The 18419-nt window shown below is 43.6% G+C and overlaps 1 protein-coding gene across 1 annotated transcript in view; it reads right to left on the bottom strand.

Annotated features, from left to right (window-relative positions):
- LANCL3 (LanC like family member 3) overlaps positions 1-14066 on the bottom strand; it is a 133124-nt gene extending 119058 nt beyond the window's left edge. Inside the window, exon 1 of the mRNA XM_004612922.2 lies at positions 13494-14066. Within this exon, the coding sequence (XP_004612979.1) occupies positions 13494-14066 (573 nt within the window). The remainder of the gene's footprint in view (positions 1-13493) is intronic.
- Between the last annotated feature and the right edge of the window lie 4353 nt (positions 14067-18419).

Here is an 18419-nt window from a genome sequence, read left to right as displayed (position 1 = left end):
TGCACAGCACAATACAAGGCTACTTACAAAACAGAGAGCACTTAAATCCAGACTAAATAAAAACCTGCATGTGTATTTTGAATAGTTGAATTCTGAACAAGGAAATAATAAAGGGATACATTTTCATCCTAGAAATCTCCATTTTCATATCTTACCCAGTGGATTGCAATATATTACAAAGTCTGATGAGACATAGTGTTAAAAATAACGTGGAACACAGGCACTCCCCAACATTGGTGAAGGGAATGGAAACTGATGTAAACTTTTTGGAAAGTACTGTGATAATCTCTATCAAATGAAAAATGTTAGTATGCTTTGACTCAGAAGTTGTATCTCAAAAACTTTATCCTTCTTGTACACTGGCAACAGAAGGTAAAGATGCATGTTTAGGAAGGTGTATTATGTATGGACATATTTGTTTAAACATTTCACAGGTATATGTGCACATTATGTATATAACCTATTAAAGTATTGGTTTTGAAAGCATAAAAATAAACTTGAATCAACATAATACCTATCAATAATGTTTTAATTATGGTATATTTATTAAATTAAACCAGCATATGGAATACGACATTTCTCTTTCCAAAAAAGTATAAAGATGTGTCTAGGGGCTGGAGCAATAGCACAGCGGGTAAGGTGTTTGCCTTGCACTCAGTCGACCTGGGTTCGATTCTCAGCATCCCATTTGGTCCCCTGGGCACCGCCAGGAGTAATTCCTGAGTGCAGAGCCAGGAGTAAACCCTGTGCATCACCAGGTGTGACCCCCCAAAAAAAATAAAGATGTGTCTATAAAAAGTTATTGCTATATAAATTATATAGGCCCAGCAAGAAAGAAATATATAGAATATCCACATAGATATGGATATTTACACATAGTTCTCATGTAAATGGTGAAGAGTCATTTTATGACAGAATATTTCTAAAAATAGAAAACATTAACAATGTTTAACTACATTTTAAAAAGACACTTAAGACATTTTTCTTTTTCTTTTCTTTTTGTTTCTGGTGTTTTTTGGTTTTGTTTTTGTTTTGCGACACCTGACAGGCAGTGTTGTTCAGGGGTTACTCCTAGCTCTGCATTCAGGTATCATTCCTGGAAGTGCTCTGGGGACTATATGGGATTCTCGGATCAATCCCAGGTCAGCGACGTACAAGGCAAGTGCCCTACCCACTCTATTGTCACTCTGGCCCCTTTTCTTTTTATTTTTAGCAAACATTTCCATTTTAATCTTTTACACTTGCAAGGCTACTTCACCACCTCCAACAGCAGTGTCAAGAGCCCTCCACCACCATCCCAAGGTCCCTTCCCCACCCACCCACCCAATTTGCAGCCTCAGTTCACTGTTCTATTGTTAATATCTCAGGGTTTGTTTCCATTTGGGATGGTCTATTCCCTTGCTTTGCATCTTTACACTCTACATTTGAGCAAGGTCATACAAATATTCATCTGTATCTTTCCAACCTTCTTTATTTATCATGATGCCCTTCAATCCCATTTAGATTGCAGAAAACACCATGATTTCATCTTCTCTCATAATTTAGTGGTGTTCCATCATGTACCTATATCACATTTTCTTTATCCACTCTTTTGTTAGGCATTTGGGTTATTTTCAGATCTTGGTGATTGTGTACATAATGAATATGCTGCAATGAACATAATTTTCAATCAAATTCTTTATAAGACATTTGTTATACATCTTTATGTATCCTACTATTGTTTGATTTTACCTTGTGAGTGTGACAGTAATAATTTGGAGGGCCTCCCAAGCAGAGCTCATTCTCAGCCAAGCAGGCTAGAGGCTCAATGCAAGGGCCTGTTATGGAATGCAGATCAGGCCCTGTGATGCCATGGAGACTTAGAACACCCCTATGGTGCTGGAGACATCCAGGGGCACACTCTTCAGTACTTGAGGGCCTCAAGAGCTGTCCCTGGCAATGCTCAGGAGACTATGTGTTGCTAGGAATCAAATCCAGGCCAGACACATACTAGGCATATGTCCTAATTGCTGTACTATCTCCTGGACATGAGAGTAATACTTCTAAGAAAGAAAACAAGGAAAAAGGAATGATCTTAAACAAACACATTAATATTACACCTCCAGGAATTAGAAAAAAAGGAAAAAACTAAACCCAGAGTTAGTAAAGTGAAATAACAAAACTTAGAGTAGAAGTAAATAAAATAGAGACTAGGAAAACAATTTAAAAGATCAAATCTAAGAATTAGGTTTTTTTTTTCTTTTTGGGTCACATCCGGCAATGCACAGGGGTTACTCCTGGCTCATGCACTCAGGAATTACTCCTGGCGTTGCTCGGGGGACTGTATGGGATGCTGGGAATTGAACCTGATCGGCTGAGTGCAAGGCAAATGCCCTACCCACTGTGCTATCACTCCAGCCCCTAAGAATTAGTTTAGTGGAGAAATATATCTATATATATGTATATATATGTATATACAAAATTTTAACTAAATGTATTTTTTTTGCTTTTTGGGTCACACCTGGCGATGCACAGGGGTTACTCTTGGCTCTGCACTCAGTAATTACCCCTGGTGGTGCTCAGGGGACCATATGGGATGCTGGGAATCAAACCCGGGTCAGCCACGTGCAAGGCAAACGCCCTACCCACTGTGCTATTGCTCCAGCCCAAACTAAATGTATTTTAATAAGTGAAAGGACTCAATCATAAGAAGAGATGTGGCAGAGATAGTAAAGTGGATAAGGCACTTGTGTGGCCTACAGCTGACCCCTAGTTTAATCCCTGGAACCCCATATGGTCCTGAACACCAGCAGGAGTGATCCCTGAGCATAGCTATATATGGCTCTGTGGCATTAATTATTGTGTCATCAGTTTGATTACAACTTGGCATCACATTGACTCCAAGAATCAGACACTACTATGAACAATTATACTATAGAAAATTGGCCTAGCAAAATGAAATGGATAATTTTATGGAAAGTACAAGATTGAATCAGAAAAAAATAGAAAACTTGAACAGATCAATAACGTGGAGTAATCAGGAATCAAGAAGAACAAAACAGAGAAAATCTATGACCAGATGCTTAGATCAGTAAATTCTACTAAATATTGTTTTTTCCTAACCCACCAAACATTTAAAGAAGGTGGTGGAAATCCTTTCATACTTTATTTGTAGGTCAGATCACTACCATGTATAATTCAAAGATATAACAACTTTGTCAATCAATAAAGCTGAAGATAATAAAAATTAAAATATATATGCAGTACAAAAGACAGCTTGTACATGTAGTGTACACTCAATAAATACTTGAATAATTAAAGATTAATAGTTTAATCTAAGAAAATATAACGTATAGGAAAAGGTATTTACACATGATAAGATCTGAAAAAGGTATGCAAAAATCTAAGAACCTCAATAAAAATGGCAAAAATAGAATTGATACAATTCAACAGTAAAAACCCATAATGGGCCACAGATCTGAATAAAGAATTCTCCAAAGACATACAGTGGACCATTAGACACAAAATAATGCTCAGGTTAAGTAAATGCAAATAAAAATACAGCAGTATATTACCTCATACCAGAGAATAGATATTATTCAAAGACAAGATACAAGTGATGATGCTTAAGTAAAAGGATATCTGTCTGTCTTCCTGTTGCTCATTGATTTGCTTGAGCAGGAACCAGTAATGTTTCCATTGAGACTTGTTACTGTTTTTGGCATATCGGATACACCTCGGGCAGCTTGTCAGGCTCTGCCGTTCAGGGGAGATACTCTCGGTAGCTTGCCGGGCTCTGCAAGAGGGGCGGAGGAATCAAACCCGGGTCGGCCGTGTGCAAGGCGAACACCCTATCCGCTGTGCTATCGCTCCAGCCCAAGTAAAAGGATGTCTTACATATTGTTGATGGGAATGCAAATAGGTGCAACCTCTAGGAAATTTCTTTAAAAACTGAAAGTAGAAATATCATAGCATTAACATCCCTAAGCATTTTATCTGAAGGATGTAAAAATATTTGTTTGAAGGATTTTGCATCCATGTTTTAAAAGACATATTATTGGGGCTGGAGCGATAGCACCGCGGGTAGGGCATTTGCCTTGCACGCGGCCGACCCGGGTTCGAATCCCAGCATCCCATATGGTCCCCTGAGCACGGCCAGGGGTGATTCCTGAGTGCAGAGCCAGGAGTAACCCCTGTGCATCGCCAGGTGTGACCCAAAAAGCAAAAAAAAAAATTAAATTAAAAGACATATTATTTACAATGGGCAAAACATAGGATCAACCTAAATGACAACTGAAGAATGGAAATAGACTGGATAAAAAGTTGCAGTGTATATACTCAGTGAAATACTACTCAGCTATTAAACCAAGATGAAAGTGTTTTTCTGTGATAACACTAAAGGAACTGCAAGTGTTTATGCTAAGTGAAGTAAGTTATTAATTTAAAGACATTTACGAGATGATATCACTCATACATGCAACATAAATTACTAAAGAACTGAACTGAAAAAATACAATAAAAATAATGTTTTGATGAAAAAATATGGTGGTTACCAGGAGGGAAAAGGAAGGAGGATGGTGGGAGTAATGAGTAGAGGAGGTCATTCTGACAGTGCAATGACATTTTGGTTGTGGGTGTGGTGAGGCTTGATAGGTATGAAGCTCTCCAACTCAAGTGTTATAGTATTGTACACTAATAAATCAATAAAATTTAATAATGTGATATATCATGTAAATAAACTAAATATATAAATCATATGGGGTCTTATAGGTGCATATAAAGTATGTTTTATGAAATTCATCGCAAAATGAAAAAGTCTTAAGTTTGATATAGAATGAAATACAGCAGCATGATAAATGCCAAATATGAGAAGTCCACAGTTAACACCTTAGTAGTGCAAGGTTGAAGGGTTTTCTCTAAGCTTAGGAAGAAGATAAGGATGTCTAGTCTACCCACTGCTATTCAACTAAGTATTGGGAATTTTAGAGCAATTTGGTCACAAAATAAAAGGTGTCCAAGTCAGAAAGAAGCTGTCTCTTTTTGCATATATATTGGTTCATATACATTGGTTATTTTAGCATACCACAAACTGTTATAATAATAACATTAATTAAAATTTCAGAATACAAAGCCAGAATACAGAAATCAATTATTTCTATACACTAAGAAAAAATGATGCACCTAAAAATAAGGGAAATAATCCAATTATGATAGTATCAGAATAAATTTAACCAAAGAAGCAAAAAACTTACACTGAAAATTATTAAGTCTCTGATTAAGTTGAAGATGAATTGAAAGATATTCTATATTCATAGATAAGAAATGGTATTGTTAAAATGCCCAGCCATTCAAAGTAACCAATACAATCTCTATCAAAATTCCAATGGCATTTTCCACTAGATAGAGAAATATCTGAAAATTTTATGTGGCCATGAAGGACCCTAAGTAGATAAAGCAATTTTGCAAAGTACATACAAGAGGAGGCATCATAATTTCTTATTTCAAACCACATTACAAAGTTATAGTAACCAAAACAGTATATTAGTGACATAATATAGTTATATATATATCAATAGAATAGTATCAATAGTATACCAAGATATAACCAACTTATACAGTCTATAAATATTTAATAATTGAATAGAGAACACTCACTGGGAAAGTATAATTCTTTAACAATTGGTGCTAGAATAACTGATATATTAATACAGCACAATGAAACTGGACACATTTCTTTTTCTTTCTTCCCTTCCTTCCTTCCTTCCTTCCTTCCTTCCTTCCTTCCTTCCTTCCTTCCTTCCTTCCTTCCTTTCTTTCTTTCTCTCTCTTTCTTTCTTTTTGGGTCACACCTGGCGATGCACAGGGTTACTCCTGGCTTTGCACTCAGGAATTACTCCTGGCGGTGCCCAGGGGACCATATGGGATGCTGGGAATCGAACTCGGTCGACCGCGTGCAAGGAAAACACCCTATCGCTGTGCTATCACTCCAGCCCAGAAACTGGACACATTTCTTACATGAATTTAAAATATAGTGAAGACTTAAGGTTAAAGACTTTCAGGATAAAAACCTGAAACTATAAAACATGAGTAGGAAGGGGCTGGAGCAATAAGCTGTGGAAAATTATGTCACATCATTTGACATAATTTCATTATTTCCCACAGCTGGGTCAAATGGGAGCTCAATTTCTAATTTTGAGAATCGTCCATACTGTTATCCAAAAGGGCTGAACTAGTCAGCATTCCCACCAGCAGTGAAGGAGAGTCCCTTTCTCCCCAAATCCTTGCCAACACCGGTTGCTTTTTTTCTTTTGGATGTGGGTATTTTTGGGGGGTCATACTTGGCAATATATAGGGGTTACTCCTGGCTCATGCATTCAGGAATTACTCCTGGCGGTGCTCGGTGGACCATATGGGATGCTGGGAACTTAACCCGGGTCAGCTGCATGGAAGGCAAATGCCCTACCACTGTGCTATTGCTCCAGCCCCTAGGAGAAATTATTTGCTGTCCATATTTTAGATAAGAGGTTGATATCCAATACATATAAGAACTCACACAGCCCACCAGCAAAACAACAACTTGATTAAAAAATGTCTAGTTGAAAAAATGTCTAGTTGGTGGAGCAACTAGACTTTTCACAAAAAGATATATATGTATATATATATATATGTATATCTATATATATGACCCATGGGTTCATAAAGTTCAGAACTCTGAGGAAAATTTAAATCAAAACCACAGCGAGAAATCAGCTCTTACCTATTACAATAAGAAGAGGGACAGTAGAGATAGTTCAATGGGCTGGACATGTTCTTTGCATACTGGAGGACTTGGATTTGATTCCCAGCACTGCATGATCCCCTGAACACCACCAGGTGTGACTCCTGAGTACAGAGCCGGGTATAGCCCCAAGCACTTCTGGGTATGCACCCTCCCAGAACAAAAGATGAGATAAGTATTGGTGAGGATGTAGAGAAAAAGCAACCCGTATGTACTGTTGGTGGGACTGTAAATTTGAACAATCATTATGAAAACCATTACGAAGCTTCCTCAAACAAAGAAAAGTAGAATTGCCATATGATCCAGCAACCCCACTTTAAGGGTATTTTATCCAAAATAAATGTAAACAGGATCTTCAAAAAAATTATCTGCATCCTTATGTTCACTGTAGCATTAGTCACAATAGACAAGGAAGTGGGAGGTCATGTCATGGTATGTCAAGGAGCAGACACTGACCACCCTCCAACCGTCATTCCACTTGACTCTTGTCTTATCAAAACTTGCACCTAAGGGGAGAGATTGAAAGTAAAGGACGGACTGGAATGATGGTACAGTGGGTAAGGCATTTACCTTGCATACAGCTAACATGGGTTCAATTCCTAGTACCCCAAATGGTCCCTTGAACACCGTCAGGAGTGATCCTGAGCATAGAAACAAGAGGAATCCCTGAGCAGAGGCAAGTGTGGCCCAAAACCAAAAAGTAAAGGACACCAGCCTTCTAGCGTCCTTTCCCTGAAACTCAAAGTGGATCGTGACTAAATGTTAAGCAATGGGTCAGAAGGGAATTTCTTCAAGAAAAGAATAATAAAATATGCAAGAAAAAAAGCTTTACATCCTCTTTTTTCACTTCAGCTTTGTGGAAACACAAAGCTTGAAATGGCAGCAATAATCTTACAAGCTTGAGGAGTGATATAGCTCATACACTGAGAATAAGAGAGAAAAAGGTTGGAAAGGACTTAGGCTATGATGACCTAAAGGAGTTACTGAACCAATCCTGGAGAGGCCTACTTCTATGCCCCCTGTGACATAATAATCATTCCTGTTATATAGACCCTTTTAAATTTGATACTCTAAAATTTTCAGCTAAAAGCATAACCACTCACACACTTGCCAACTATCTACCTCAGGAATGAGCTAAAATACAATGAGCAATCTTGCAATCATGTTTTCTATAATAATTGTACAGGGGGAACGGAGCTAAATTGGTAGAGTACATGCTTTGCATGGATGAGGCTCTGGATTCGATCCCCCCTCAAGCTCTGCCAGGTGAGGTCCCTGAGCACTGCAGTAGCAACAACAAATTGTGGCAGGAAGATAGATTTCTTATTTTGGGTCTAATTTTCTATGTGATGGTTAGAATTGCTTTTGATTTTCTATTAGCAGACAGAAAAGGAATTAACATTGATTTCACTTGGCATCTACTATGTGTCAAACACTTAAGCTAGGGTGAATCATCAAAGTAACCTCCATATCAGACCCTTGGGCTGGGAAAATAAAATTACGGCTCTGTTTTTTCAAATGTAAAACAAGTTAGCAAGTCCTTTCATTACAAATGCCGACCACAAACCATTAGTAGTCCTGACTTTGCCACCTATAGAAGTCATAGATATATTCGTATCACAGTGTGGTTGTTGATGATATCTTGAAATATCATTGCCCCTTATAACTGTTTCAAAGCACCGTAATACTTAGGCCTGTTGTAAGATCTTGTTATCACACATTTTAAAAAGCATTGTTGTAACAGGATGTAGAAAAAACTGGTTTCCTTGGTAATCCTATGTGTGCTTAATGCATCTAAAACGTTATTTAAGAGGTACTGTAGGTTTCACTAGATTTCTAAAGGATCTCTTGGCATAAAAGGGGTTGAGACCACCCCTGCGGCCATTTCCACTTGTGCCACCCTTATTACTGCTCAATCCATGGTCCATATAGGACATCAGGGTGTTCTTTGTGAAAGTAAGGTGACATTTCCCTGTTGAAACCTGAAACAAGTGTAAACTCCTAACTTTGACCTGGCTTGGCAGACTCTGATTTCACCTGTGCTTACCTGCTCCTATACACATCTATCACTCTGTTCCCTGCCACTCTGCTTTAGCCATGCAGGTAGCCTTCCATTTCTCTGAAATCTCCAGTTTCCCACCATGAGGGTCTCTGTCTTTGCTCTTCTGTTTGTCTAAAATGTCTTAAAGTAGTTTCTTCATTCTTATGCTTCAGTGATGAACCGGGGACATCACTTCCACAGAGAGAAGCCTTCCTCACAAACCAATGCCAAGTTCTTTTCCACTTCACTCCAGATTAGTTCCCGTATCCCCACTTACTTCAGAGTACATATAATAACACGACTGTATAGATCTTTCTTCACCAGTAAATCCTAACATCTAGCAAGATACCACGTGAGAAAATCTGATGTTCAGTCAGTGAATAAATATTGAGGAAACTATCACTCATCTTTTTTGTTTGTTTGGGACCACTCCTGGCAGTTCTTAGGGCTTACTCCTGTCTCTGTACTCAGGAATACCTCCTGGAAGGCTTGGGGGACCATCTGGGGTGCCAGGGATCAAAACTATAGCAAAGCAAGCACCTACCTGCTCCACTATCTCTTTGGACCCTAATCGTCTATTTTCTGAGAAAACTGAGGATGTGAGGTGCTAAATCTTTTCTCAAAGATCACCTTGTGGTAATGTTACTGTTTTAATTATGGCCCCTATGTCTTCCATCAGTCACTATAGCACACTATTTAACTTTCTTTACCTGTGACCTTCCCACCAATCAGTAGAAAGCAGAATAGACTCAATGCAAGTATGGCATGATTTCTTTGAACTTTAGTGTCCCCACACTCAAGGATTTCTGCTAAACAAACCCTCTAATCTATTTCTTTTGACTTTTGAGGGCAGAGTTAAATGAAAATATATTACATGGACAGATGATTCTTTAAAAAAAATTTAATTGAATCATAGTGTCACTGCGAGACACAGTTGCAAAGCTTTCATGATTGAGTTTCAGTCATACAGTGTTCCAACACCCATTCCTCCACCAGAAAACATTTCCCACTACCAATATCCCCTATATCCCTCCTGCCACTACCGCCCCCCAGGGCTTGTCTCTATGGCAGGCACTTTTCCTTCCCTCTCCCTCTCCCTTTCCCATTCCCTCCTCCTCCCCCTTTTTGGGGATTACTGTTTATCATTTGCAATACAGATACTGAAAGGCCATCATGTTCATGTTCGGTCATTTGCCCACTTTCTGCACACATCTCCAATCTGGAGCAATCCCTTCCAACCAATTATTGTCATAATGATCCCTTCTCTGTCCCAACTATTCTCTCCCCCAGACCTTGAGGCAGGCTTCCAACCATGAACCATTCATCCTGACCCTTGTTTCTAGACAGACTGATTCTTACCATCTCTATAAACCTGTCTCTCTGTACTTCTCTATATATTTGATATTCTGAGAATATGTTTATCCTCTATATATTTCTGGGCAGTCAATAAAAAGTGAGCAATACAGTTACACAAACTTATATTCTGAAGATTTAAACACTTAAAGCAATTGCCAGGAGGAGCACAGCTCTTACAATTTCTAAGGCCTGAGAGGAATTTCTCTTGTGAGTCCTTATAATGAATGCGTGCCAGAATATAGTCATCAGTATTCTAAACTATAACCTTTAAATAAATACATCAGGCTTTGTAGAATGGTGTGTTAAAGCATACCTTAAAATATGTTGTTGGCATGATGCCAACACTGATGTGGTGCTATATTGCCTTACTATGCAAAGAGTAGTCCCAGGGCCAGAAGCATTAGCATTTTTCTGGGGACCTGTTTCTCAGATCCAACCCCAGCAGTGCTGAGTCAAAGCCTGTTTTATTAACAAAATCTGTAGATAATTACTGTGATGTTTAAAGAAGCAATGCTTCTATTTCAGTTTAAGAAATACTGGTTTAATGGTTAAGTTTGATTTGAGGAAAAATTTGTAAGAAACTGGTAGTCATCCAACTTACATTTACCAAGACCTTAATGGTGAGAAAGGATTTCTAAAATAACACCAAAAAGGAAAATACTAGTATACAGAACACAAAACTGAGTACTAAAGCCAGCCACAGAGCAGACAATATTTGCATAATCACACACACACACACTCACATACATGGTGCGTATCAAAGTATGTGATTGGAAATGTCTTAATGCTAGAGACACACAATGAAACAAAACCTTTTACATTTGTGGAACTTACGTTCTAACTGGTGAAGATATAAGTAGACACAAGAAATAAAATGGTGTAAGAAAGGGGCAGAAGTCCCGATAGGGTGGACAAGGGAAGACTCACAGAGGAAGTAACAGCATGTGCAAGGTCAGGGAGCTAGCTTTAAAAATAGCTAGGGGATGCAGATTCCATGCAGAGGGAACAGTCAGTACAAATATCCCGAGACAAGAGAATGCCTGAAGCAGCAAGAAGACCGGTGTGGTTGAAGCAGAGCAAGCAAGATGGGGAGTAGGTGTAGAGGGGCCCTGATCATGTGAGGCATTGTCAGCCATTTTAAGTAGCTTTAACTGGGAGATGTGACTGGAGAAAAGGTAATAGGGAGCCACTGCAGGACTCTGAGAAATGTTTTTTAGAATAGTGTTTCTCAGAGGGAGAAGGAATGGCTTGAGTAGGAAATTCCAACTCAGAGAACATTGTACTAATCCCAGCAAAGGATGATTCACTCATTCAGCCATTTACAAGGTGCCAAAGATGTGCCAAGTAGTGTGGAGAGATACTGACTAGGGTGATAACTGAGTGAACTGCCAGAGGAAAGAGAACAGGAATGACATTGGAGGGAAAGAAACCTGGAACATAATGACAGATTTATAGAGAAATGACAGAAGTTTGCAATTCAATTTAATTAAGGTTTATGTATCATCTACTGAGGGCAAAGTCATATGCTAACTAGGACATGGGGGGTGGTGCATTAGACGTGTTCTTTCAAAAGGCTTCCATCCTGACCTGCTTGGCTCCTGCCCTGCACCCTGGAAACCTTAAACTTTCTGAATTGCTGCCTTTGAGGCTGGCACAGAGATGGATTCGCTCAGTTTATAAACTGCTTTTTTGGTTTGTTTTTAAACCCTTGGAGCTTATTCTTTTTTTCTGGAAAGAAGCAGGGGTCAAAACACCTCAACTGGATTAGAGCACAAAGACTATTCTGGCTTGTCCGGAAGGTCAACGAGAGGGTTTAATAATGATCTTGACCATCAATCTGGGCCACCAGTTCGGGGACTTCCACCTGTGTGATGGATCAATCAGTTTCCAGTTCTTTGCCATTCCAGTCTGGAGAAAATGCCTCAAGGCATAGAAATGAAAAGAAGCAAGCTTAAGGAAAACAGTCCCCCCACCCCGACCAAAAAAAAATTGAAAACTGCCTACCCACTGGACTGAAAGGGCTGAGCAGATGCAAATATAATGCAAATGATATGTAAATAGTCTGTGGCCTCTTGAAAGGCTTTATACAACTGGAAGGACCCTTGGGAAACTGCTAGCAGATAACAGTGACTCAGAGGCCCACTGAACTATTTCAAGACAACTTTGTCACACAGACCTTTGCTGCCCTGTTAGCACAGTGCAAATTCTTTAGAAATCTTTTTTTTTCTCACTAGAATCAACCTCACCTGCTACAAATTAAAGAAAAATAAAGGTAGCCTCCAGAGAGGTTATCTAAGTTAATTACACTTCTAAAACAGTGTACCTTTAATTTTCCTTCAAACGCCTCGCTCACCCAGACAGCCAAGTTTAATGTGTCACTTCCTCCCTGGAACAATATTTGGTTCTAGTGGCTTATGAATGAAAGTACCTCTCTCTCCGTTCTAGTTACGGCGATGCCTTAGAGGATTATGCACCCTACACCACGGGAACTGGCACACTCGCTTCTATTACCCACACACGATATGCACAGAGAATGTGAGGGACTGGGAGAGAAGTATAGTTGTAAATTCCAGTTCATTTCAAGTAGTCGCTGGAAAGCTATTCATTACGAAAAGCTGCCCTCTCAAGAACGCTCTCATCCGGACAACCCCGAGTACGCGTTTGAAAATTAAAAAAAAAAAAAAACACCAAATCCCCGCGCATCCAAACCATCATGGGGTTCGGGATCTACATTTTTGTATTTTAAAGGACATGCCCCCATCAGACATGCATTTTACACCAGCCGAAGGGATGCATTGTAAGCAACACAGCACGTCAGACCTACAGCTGGGCAGTCATTCTGAGTTGCCAACCCAGGGCTCCCGGGAGCAACTCCTCCCCACGTTAGCGAGGGCAACCAGGCGAGCATCAGCAGTACCCAAAACTTCCATCACTTTCCCAGTACTCAAATAACCCAGGGAGCTTCAGCTTTTGAAAGGGGCGTCAAAGGCAGGGGAACTCCCTTTCTTTGTCGAGGCGTTCTTTTTATTTATTTATTTTTTTAATCTGACTTGAAAGGACCTCACTGGGCAAAGAGGCGTCTGGGGAGAGGGCCCCGCTGACGGTCAAACGCCCGCCAAGCACAAAACCGCGAAATCGCAACGGACCCAAGTGTGAGAGAGGAGGGCGGCCAGACAAAAGCAGGAGCGAAGCCTCGTGAGAGTGAAGAAGAAGCGACGGCGCGAGACAAAGAGTAACAAAGCACGGGGCGGGGGTGGGGGGGAGACTAGCCCGGGGCAGCGCTCTGCGGGGGGGCGCGGGGCGGCGGCGAGCGCCCCCCGGCGGCCGGGGCTGCCTTACCTCCTGGGCGAGTTTCTGCTTGAGCACGAGCGCGGCGCACAGGTAGCCCGCGCGGCCCACGAACAGCTCGTCGGAGCCGCACTCGAGGAAGGAGACGGGCGCGCAGACGGCGCACAGAGCGCGGAACTTGGCCAGCGGCTGCACGTAGTCCGAGCGGCCCAGGGCGTGGTACACGAGCGTGGCCACGGCGTACACGCCCGCGCCCCCGAGCAGGAAAGCGGCGCGGGTGTCGGCGTCCGGTTCGCCCCACTCCTCGGCGCGGGCGCACGCGTCGATGAGGCGCTTGGCCGAGCGCAGGTAGCGCTCCCGGGCCGCGGCCAGGAGCGGACTCTGCGAGACGTGGAAGAGCATGTAGGCCACCCCGGCCACGCCGCTGTACAGCCCCCCCTGGCAGCAGCTGCCCGCCGCGGCCGCCCCGCCGGCCTCGGCGCCGCCCCCGAGCGGGGGGATCTCCTGGAGGATGCGCTCGATGGTGGCGGTGACCAAGGGCGCCACCGTCTCCTCGCACTGGCCCCCGAGCAGGCTGCCCTGGTAGTCATCGAAGCGGTTGGCGAAGCAGCGCTGGGTATCCATGCCCGCCGCCCGTGCCGCCCCAAGTGCCGCGCGAGGGAGTCCGCTGGAGGGTGCGCCCGGCCGCCCCGCGCACCACCTCTCGCTCTCGCTCTCTCGCTCGCTCTCCGGGGCGCTCGGCGCTGGCGCCGGCTGCGGCGAGGACCGGGCGGGGAGGCTGGCACGGGAGGTGACAAGAGGAGGCGGGCGCGAGGACGCCGGCACGGAGCGGATGGCCAAGTGGGGCAGCCGGCTGCCGCGACGCTCCCGAGTGGCCGGGACGAGCGCGGGGGATGCGCGACGTCCGCCCCCCTCGCAGAGGCCGCGCCCTCGCCGAACCCGCCCCCTCCTGCGCCGCCGCAGCTCGGCCGCCTCGCCACGGGGCCGAGGTGCTCGCAGGCAGGACCCACGCGGGGCCCGCGCCACTCCTCCCGCTCCGCCCCCGGCTCCTCCCCGCCCGGCGGAAGGCCGAGGACGTGCGGGACAGCCCGCCGGAACCCGGGCGCCGGCTGTGCGGCCACCTGGCCCGGCAGGGGCATGGGCTCGCGTGCGCGGGCGCCTCCCAGGCTGGCCCTCGAGGCCACCGAGCAGCCTCACCTGTGTCCCGAGGCGGCCGCTCCGCCTCCGGCCCCCCCGACCTTTGGCTGTGCACCGTTAGGCGACATCGCCAGGTGCTTCGCGGGCAGCCGAAAGGTCGAGCGGCTCCCGAACTTAGTCTAGAGTCCCCCCCAAACGGAGCGGCGCTCGGCCCTGAAACTTGGTTTGCCTCCCGCCTGCTACTTCGGACTTGGCGTTCTGAATGTTTGCAAATCGCCAAGGCCGCGGGGGGTTTGGCGAGTAAAGGAAGGTTTTGTGTTTTCTAACGGAGAGAGAGTCCCCCCCCCCCTCCGACAGGGAAGGGTTTTTTTGTTTGTTTGTTTGTTTTGCTTTTTTGCTTTTTGAGTTTTTCCTTTTTTTCTTTTCTTTTGGCCTCGATCGCCCGCGTTGTTTTTCTTGGCGTATACAGGAGTAAAAGTTCAAAGAGCCACACCAGGTAAAGGTAAGGGATTGGGCTTTTGGTCGTTCTCCTACCTCCAGAGAGACTCCCTGTCCGTGCATGCATAGGTAGGGGCTAAACAATTTCTTGAGGTCACGAACTAGTTGATCAAAGGGTCAGCGCCGTTTGAGAAACTTAATTAGGCCCCTTCCAGTCTCTTGTTTCCCCCCCCCTTTGAAATTGTCTTCCCATCTGCTTTCCTTTCCCAGGCGTTCTTAGGGGCTCTCAAGTGTTTTTGACTGGAAATAGTGGATGAAAAAAGTGTGGCCCCAGACCTCCAGTGGCCAAGACAGTGAGCCCAGGACTAACTGCATGCTGATAGGGACTGCGCAAGACACAAAGGGACAAGCGGCTCATGGGAAAGCTTGACACTTGTTGGGAGAGGCCCTTCTCCATTATTTTTGCTTTTGTTTTGGGGTCACACCCGGTGGAGCTCAGGGCTTACTACTAGCTCTGCACTCCATAATTACTCCTGGAGGGGTTTGTGGGACCATATAGGATGCCGAAATGAACCCCCGGCAGCCGTGTGCATGGCAAGCCCCTACCCGCTCTGGCCTCCATACTCCACTTTCTTAAGAGGTCGATTTTGTTTGGCCTCTTTTTGAGGCATTTTAAAAATTTTACTCTCAAACGTGTTGCCACAATGATTTGGAAACTGTTAAGTTGCCTGCCCTTTGCCTTTGCTTGATGACATTTTAGAAAAAAGAACTTGGGTTTGCCAAGATTACTGCCAAGGCTGACAGATTCATTGAGTGAATGGCAAGGGCTCCATCTTCCTAATAATATTCCCTACACAGTTTTTTTTTCCTATTCAAAAAAACACTTTTCCCCACCAGAGTCCCCATCAGTATCACCTTGTAGCATGGGCCGCACTGGGGCTTAATCTCAGGACGTCACACCTTGGGCATTTCCATTGAGCCATCTTTCAGGCCCTACTTCCAGGGCTCAGAAACAGGTGGACCATCCTGATGACCTCAGCTTGTCAGTGGCACCAGAGTCTGAACTCATGGCTTTGTGATTGCCCAAACAATCACTTTAAGTCATTGTGCCATCTTCTGGGACTTTTATTTCTAATTTAGTAACAGAAAAGTGAAGGGGCCAGAGAGGACTGCACGGAGGGGATTTGCTTGCCTTGCAAGGTGCCAACAGGCTTCCCGCACCACATATGCTCCCCTGAGCTCTTCAGAAGAGATCCTGAGCAGAGAGAGCCAGGAGCAAGCCCCAAGCACAGCCTGGAGTGGCCCCCAAACCAAAACAAAAAGAAAGAGTTAACCTCAATAATTATCAATTTTGAAGGCACATAAATGCTCTGCTTTAGATTTGTTCCATATGCTCTTGTTTGATGTTGGATTTATCTGTTTTACTGTATAGTATTGAATTGGTGTCATTTGCACAGTTAGCATTAAATAAAAATTAACACTTAAAATTGCAAAAAATAAACACCCCCAAACAAAGAAAGGACAGTGAATTCCCTTTCAGGTAGGGGTCTTGTTGGGTAAAAGATATCAAAGGGGGCAACTGGAATATTTACTTTCTTCTTGGAGCTTCTTCATCATCCCTTGATCTTTGTAGGCTCTGGGAGTGAATTTTGTCCTTTCAGATAAGGAGACATAAAATGCCAGCCTTTCACGGAGAGAAATGAAACCTTATTCATTTCAGCCCACTGCACCTCACCCTTGTCACAAATCTAGAGGCACCTCTGTTAATTCTGACTCTGGTTTCCTTCCACGCAACCCAGCACCAAGGTAGCACCGGCAATGACAGGGACCTGTGCTGACTGTCTTCAAAATAGAACTGTAAATAGGTCTCCAGAAGCAAGAACTCTACCTTTTCCCTTTGGATGACCCTGCTATTGTTCCCCAAATGCTGCCTTAATTACAACCACACAATTTTGTAGCATATGATTCTAAGATTTTTGCTCATGGCTTTGAAATCTTGCCTTAGCTTATTCACGTTTTGATGCTGGGCTGGCTGTTGTTCAGGGGCTACTCCTGACGGTGGACTCGGTAATTACTCCTGGTAGTGCTCGCAGAAGCATGGGGGATGTGAGGAATTGAACCCGGTTTTCTCAGGGGTACGACTGAGCTGTACTCCCCACATTTCTCATTCTGCAGCAGGCTGGTACCAGTATGCTTGCACAGCAGTGGCAGAAATGTAAGGACACAGAAGAAATCTGCAACACCTCTTGGGATGTGGTCTCAAACCACTCTTAGATAAGAGCCTTGTTCTATTGGCAAATCAAATGGGAAGGGAGTAGAGAGTGTCTTAGGGGACTCCACAGTTACATGACAAAGGGTGCTTATGGGGAGAGGATGGCAAGCAGTATGCTTGCTACAGGGCTCCGTTGGATATTGACTGTGACACTGGGAGGCAGAATAGAGGTCACAAGATGAGTACAAAACAGCTCGCTTAGAGAAAAGTGAGAGGTCAGTGATTTCCAGTGGCTCTCTTTAAACTCAAGGACAAATTAACTCTTTTTTTTGGTTTTTGGGCCATACCCTGCAATGCTCAAGGGTTACTCCTGACTCTGCAGTCAGACTACTGGTGGTGCTCGGGGACCATGTGGGGTGCTGGGATTTGACCCAGTCCACAGTGTGGAAATCAAGCATTCTACCTGTGGTACTCTCTCTCCACCCCCAAATTAATTCTTTTTGTATATAAAAATTCTTTCACAGAGACCTCACGCCTTTGTGGCAGGACCAGGTGCCAAAACTTTAGCCCCAAGCATCCCTCAGGGCAGAACAAATAATTTAGAGGATGATTGGCTTTCTCTTCTACTTTAGTCGTGAGCCCTGAGACTTCTTTCAATAGCTTTAACTAGACTGCACTCTCCTTGAAGATAGGGCTTTTTGGGGTTGTATTTATTGGTATGTGCTAAGGGTCTAATATAGTCCCTGCTATACATAGTAAGGAGGCACGCAGAAGTTTGTGGAATGACTAAATTGACATAGGAGTTTCACTGACACTGGCCCAGAATGGGATCTCTATTGAAACTAGCCTGATGTGATTAATTTCTCTGTTCTTGAATCCTTTTGCTCTTGTGATTGCACAGATGTAAACATTCTGCAGTTTCTGCCTTTCACTGTCTGCTGACCTCTATACCTTGAATTCAGTGACTTCACACATTCTATTTTTGCTAGCCTGTGTGGCAGATTATATTTTCCAAATAAGGTCCCAGCAATGTCTCCTATACTACATCTTCTACAACATGACCTTGATACCCTTAATTCTTGCTAAGGGTTAAGGAGTTAAGGTTATGTGTGCCCTCTTCTGGATGTTGAGCGGCTTATAACTCACTTTTAAGTACCCAGTAGTGGGATAGAAATGATGCTGCATGACGT

Source organism: Sorex araneus, chromosome X, assembly GCF_027595985.1.
Source record: "Sorex araneus isolate mSorAra2 chromosome X, mSorAra2.pri, whole genome shotgun sequence".
Lineage (NCBI taxonomy): Eukaryota > Metazoa > Chordata > Mammalia > Eulipotyphla > Soricidae > Sorex > Sorex araneus.
The sequence above is the reverse complement of the archived record's forward strand: the minus strand, read 5'-3'. Positions and strand labels throughout refer to the sequence as shown.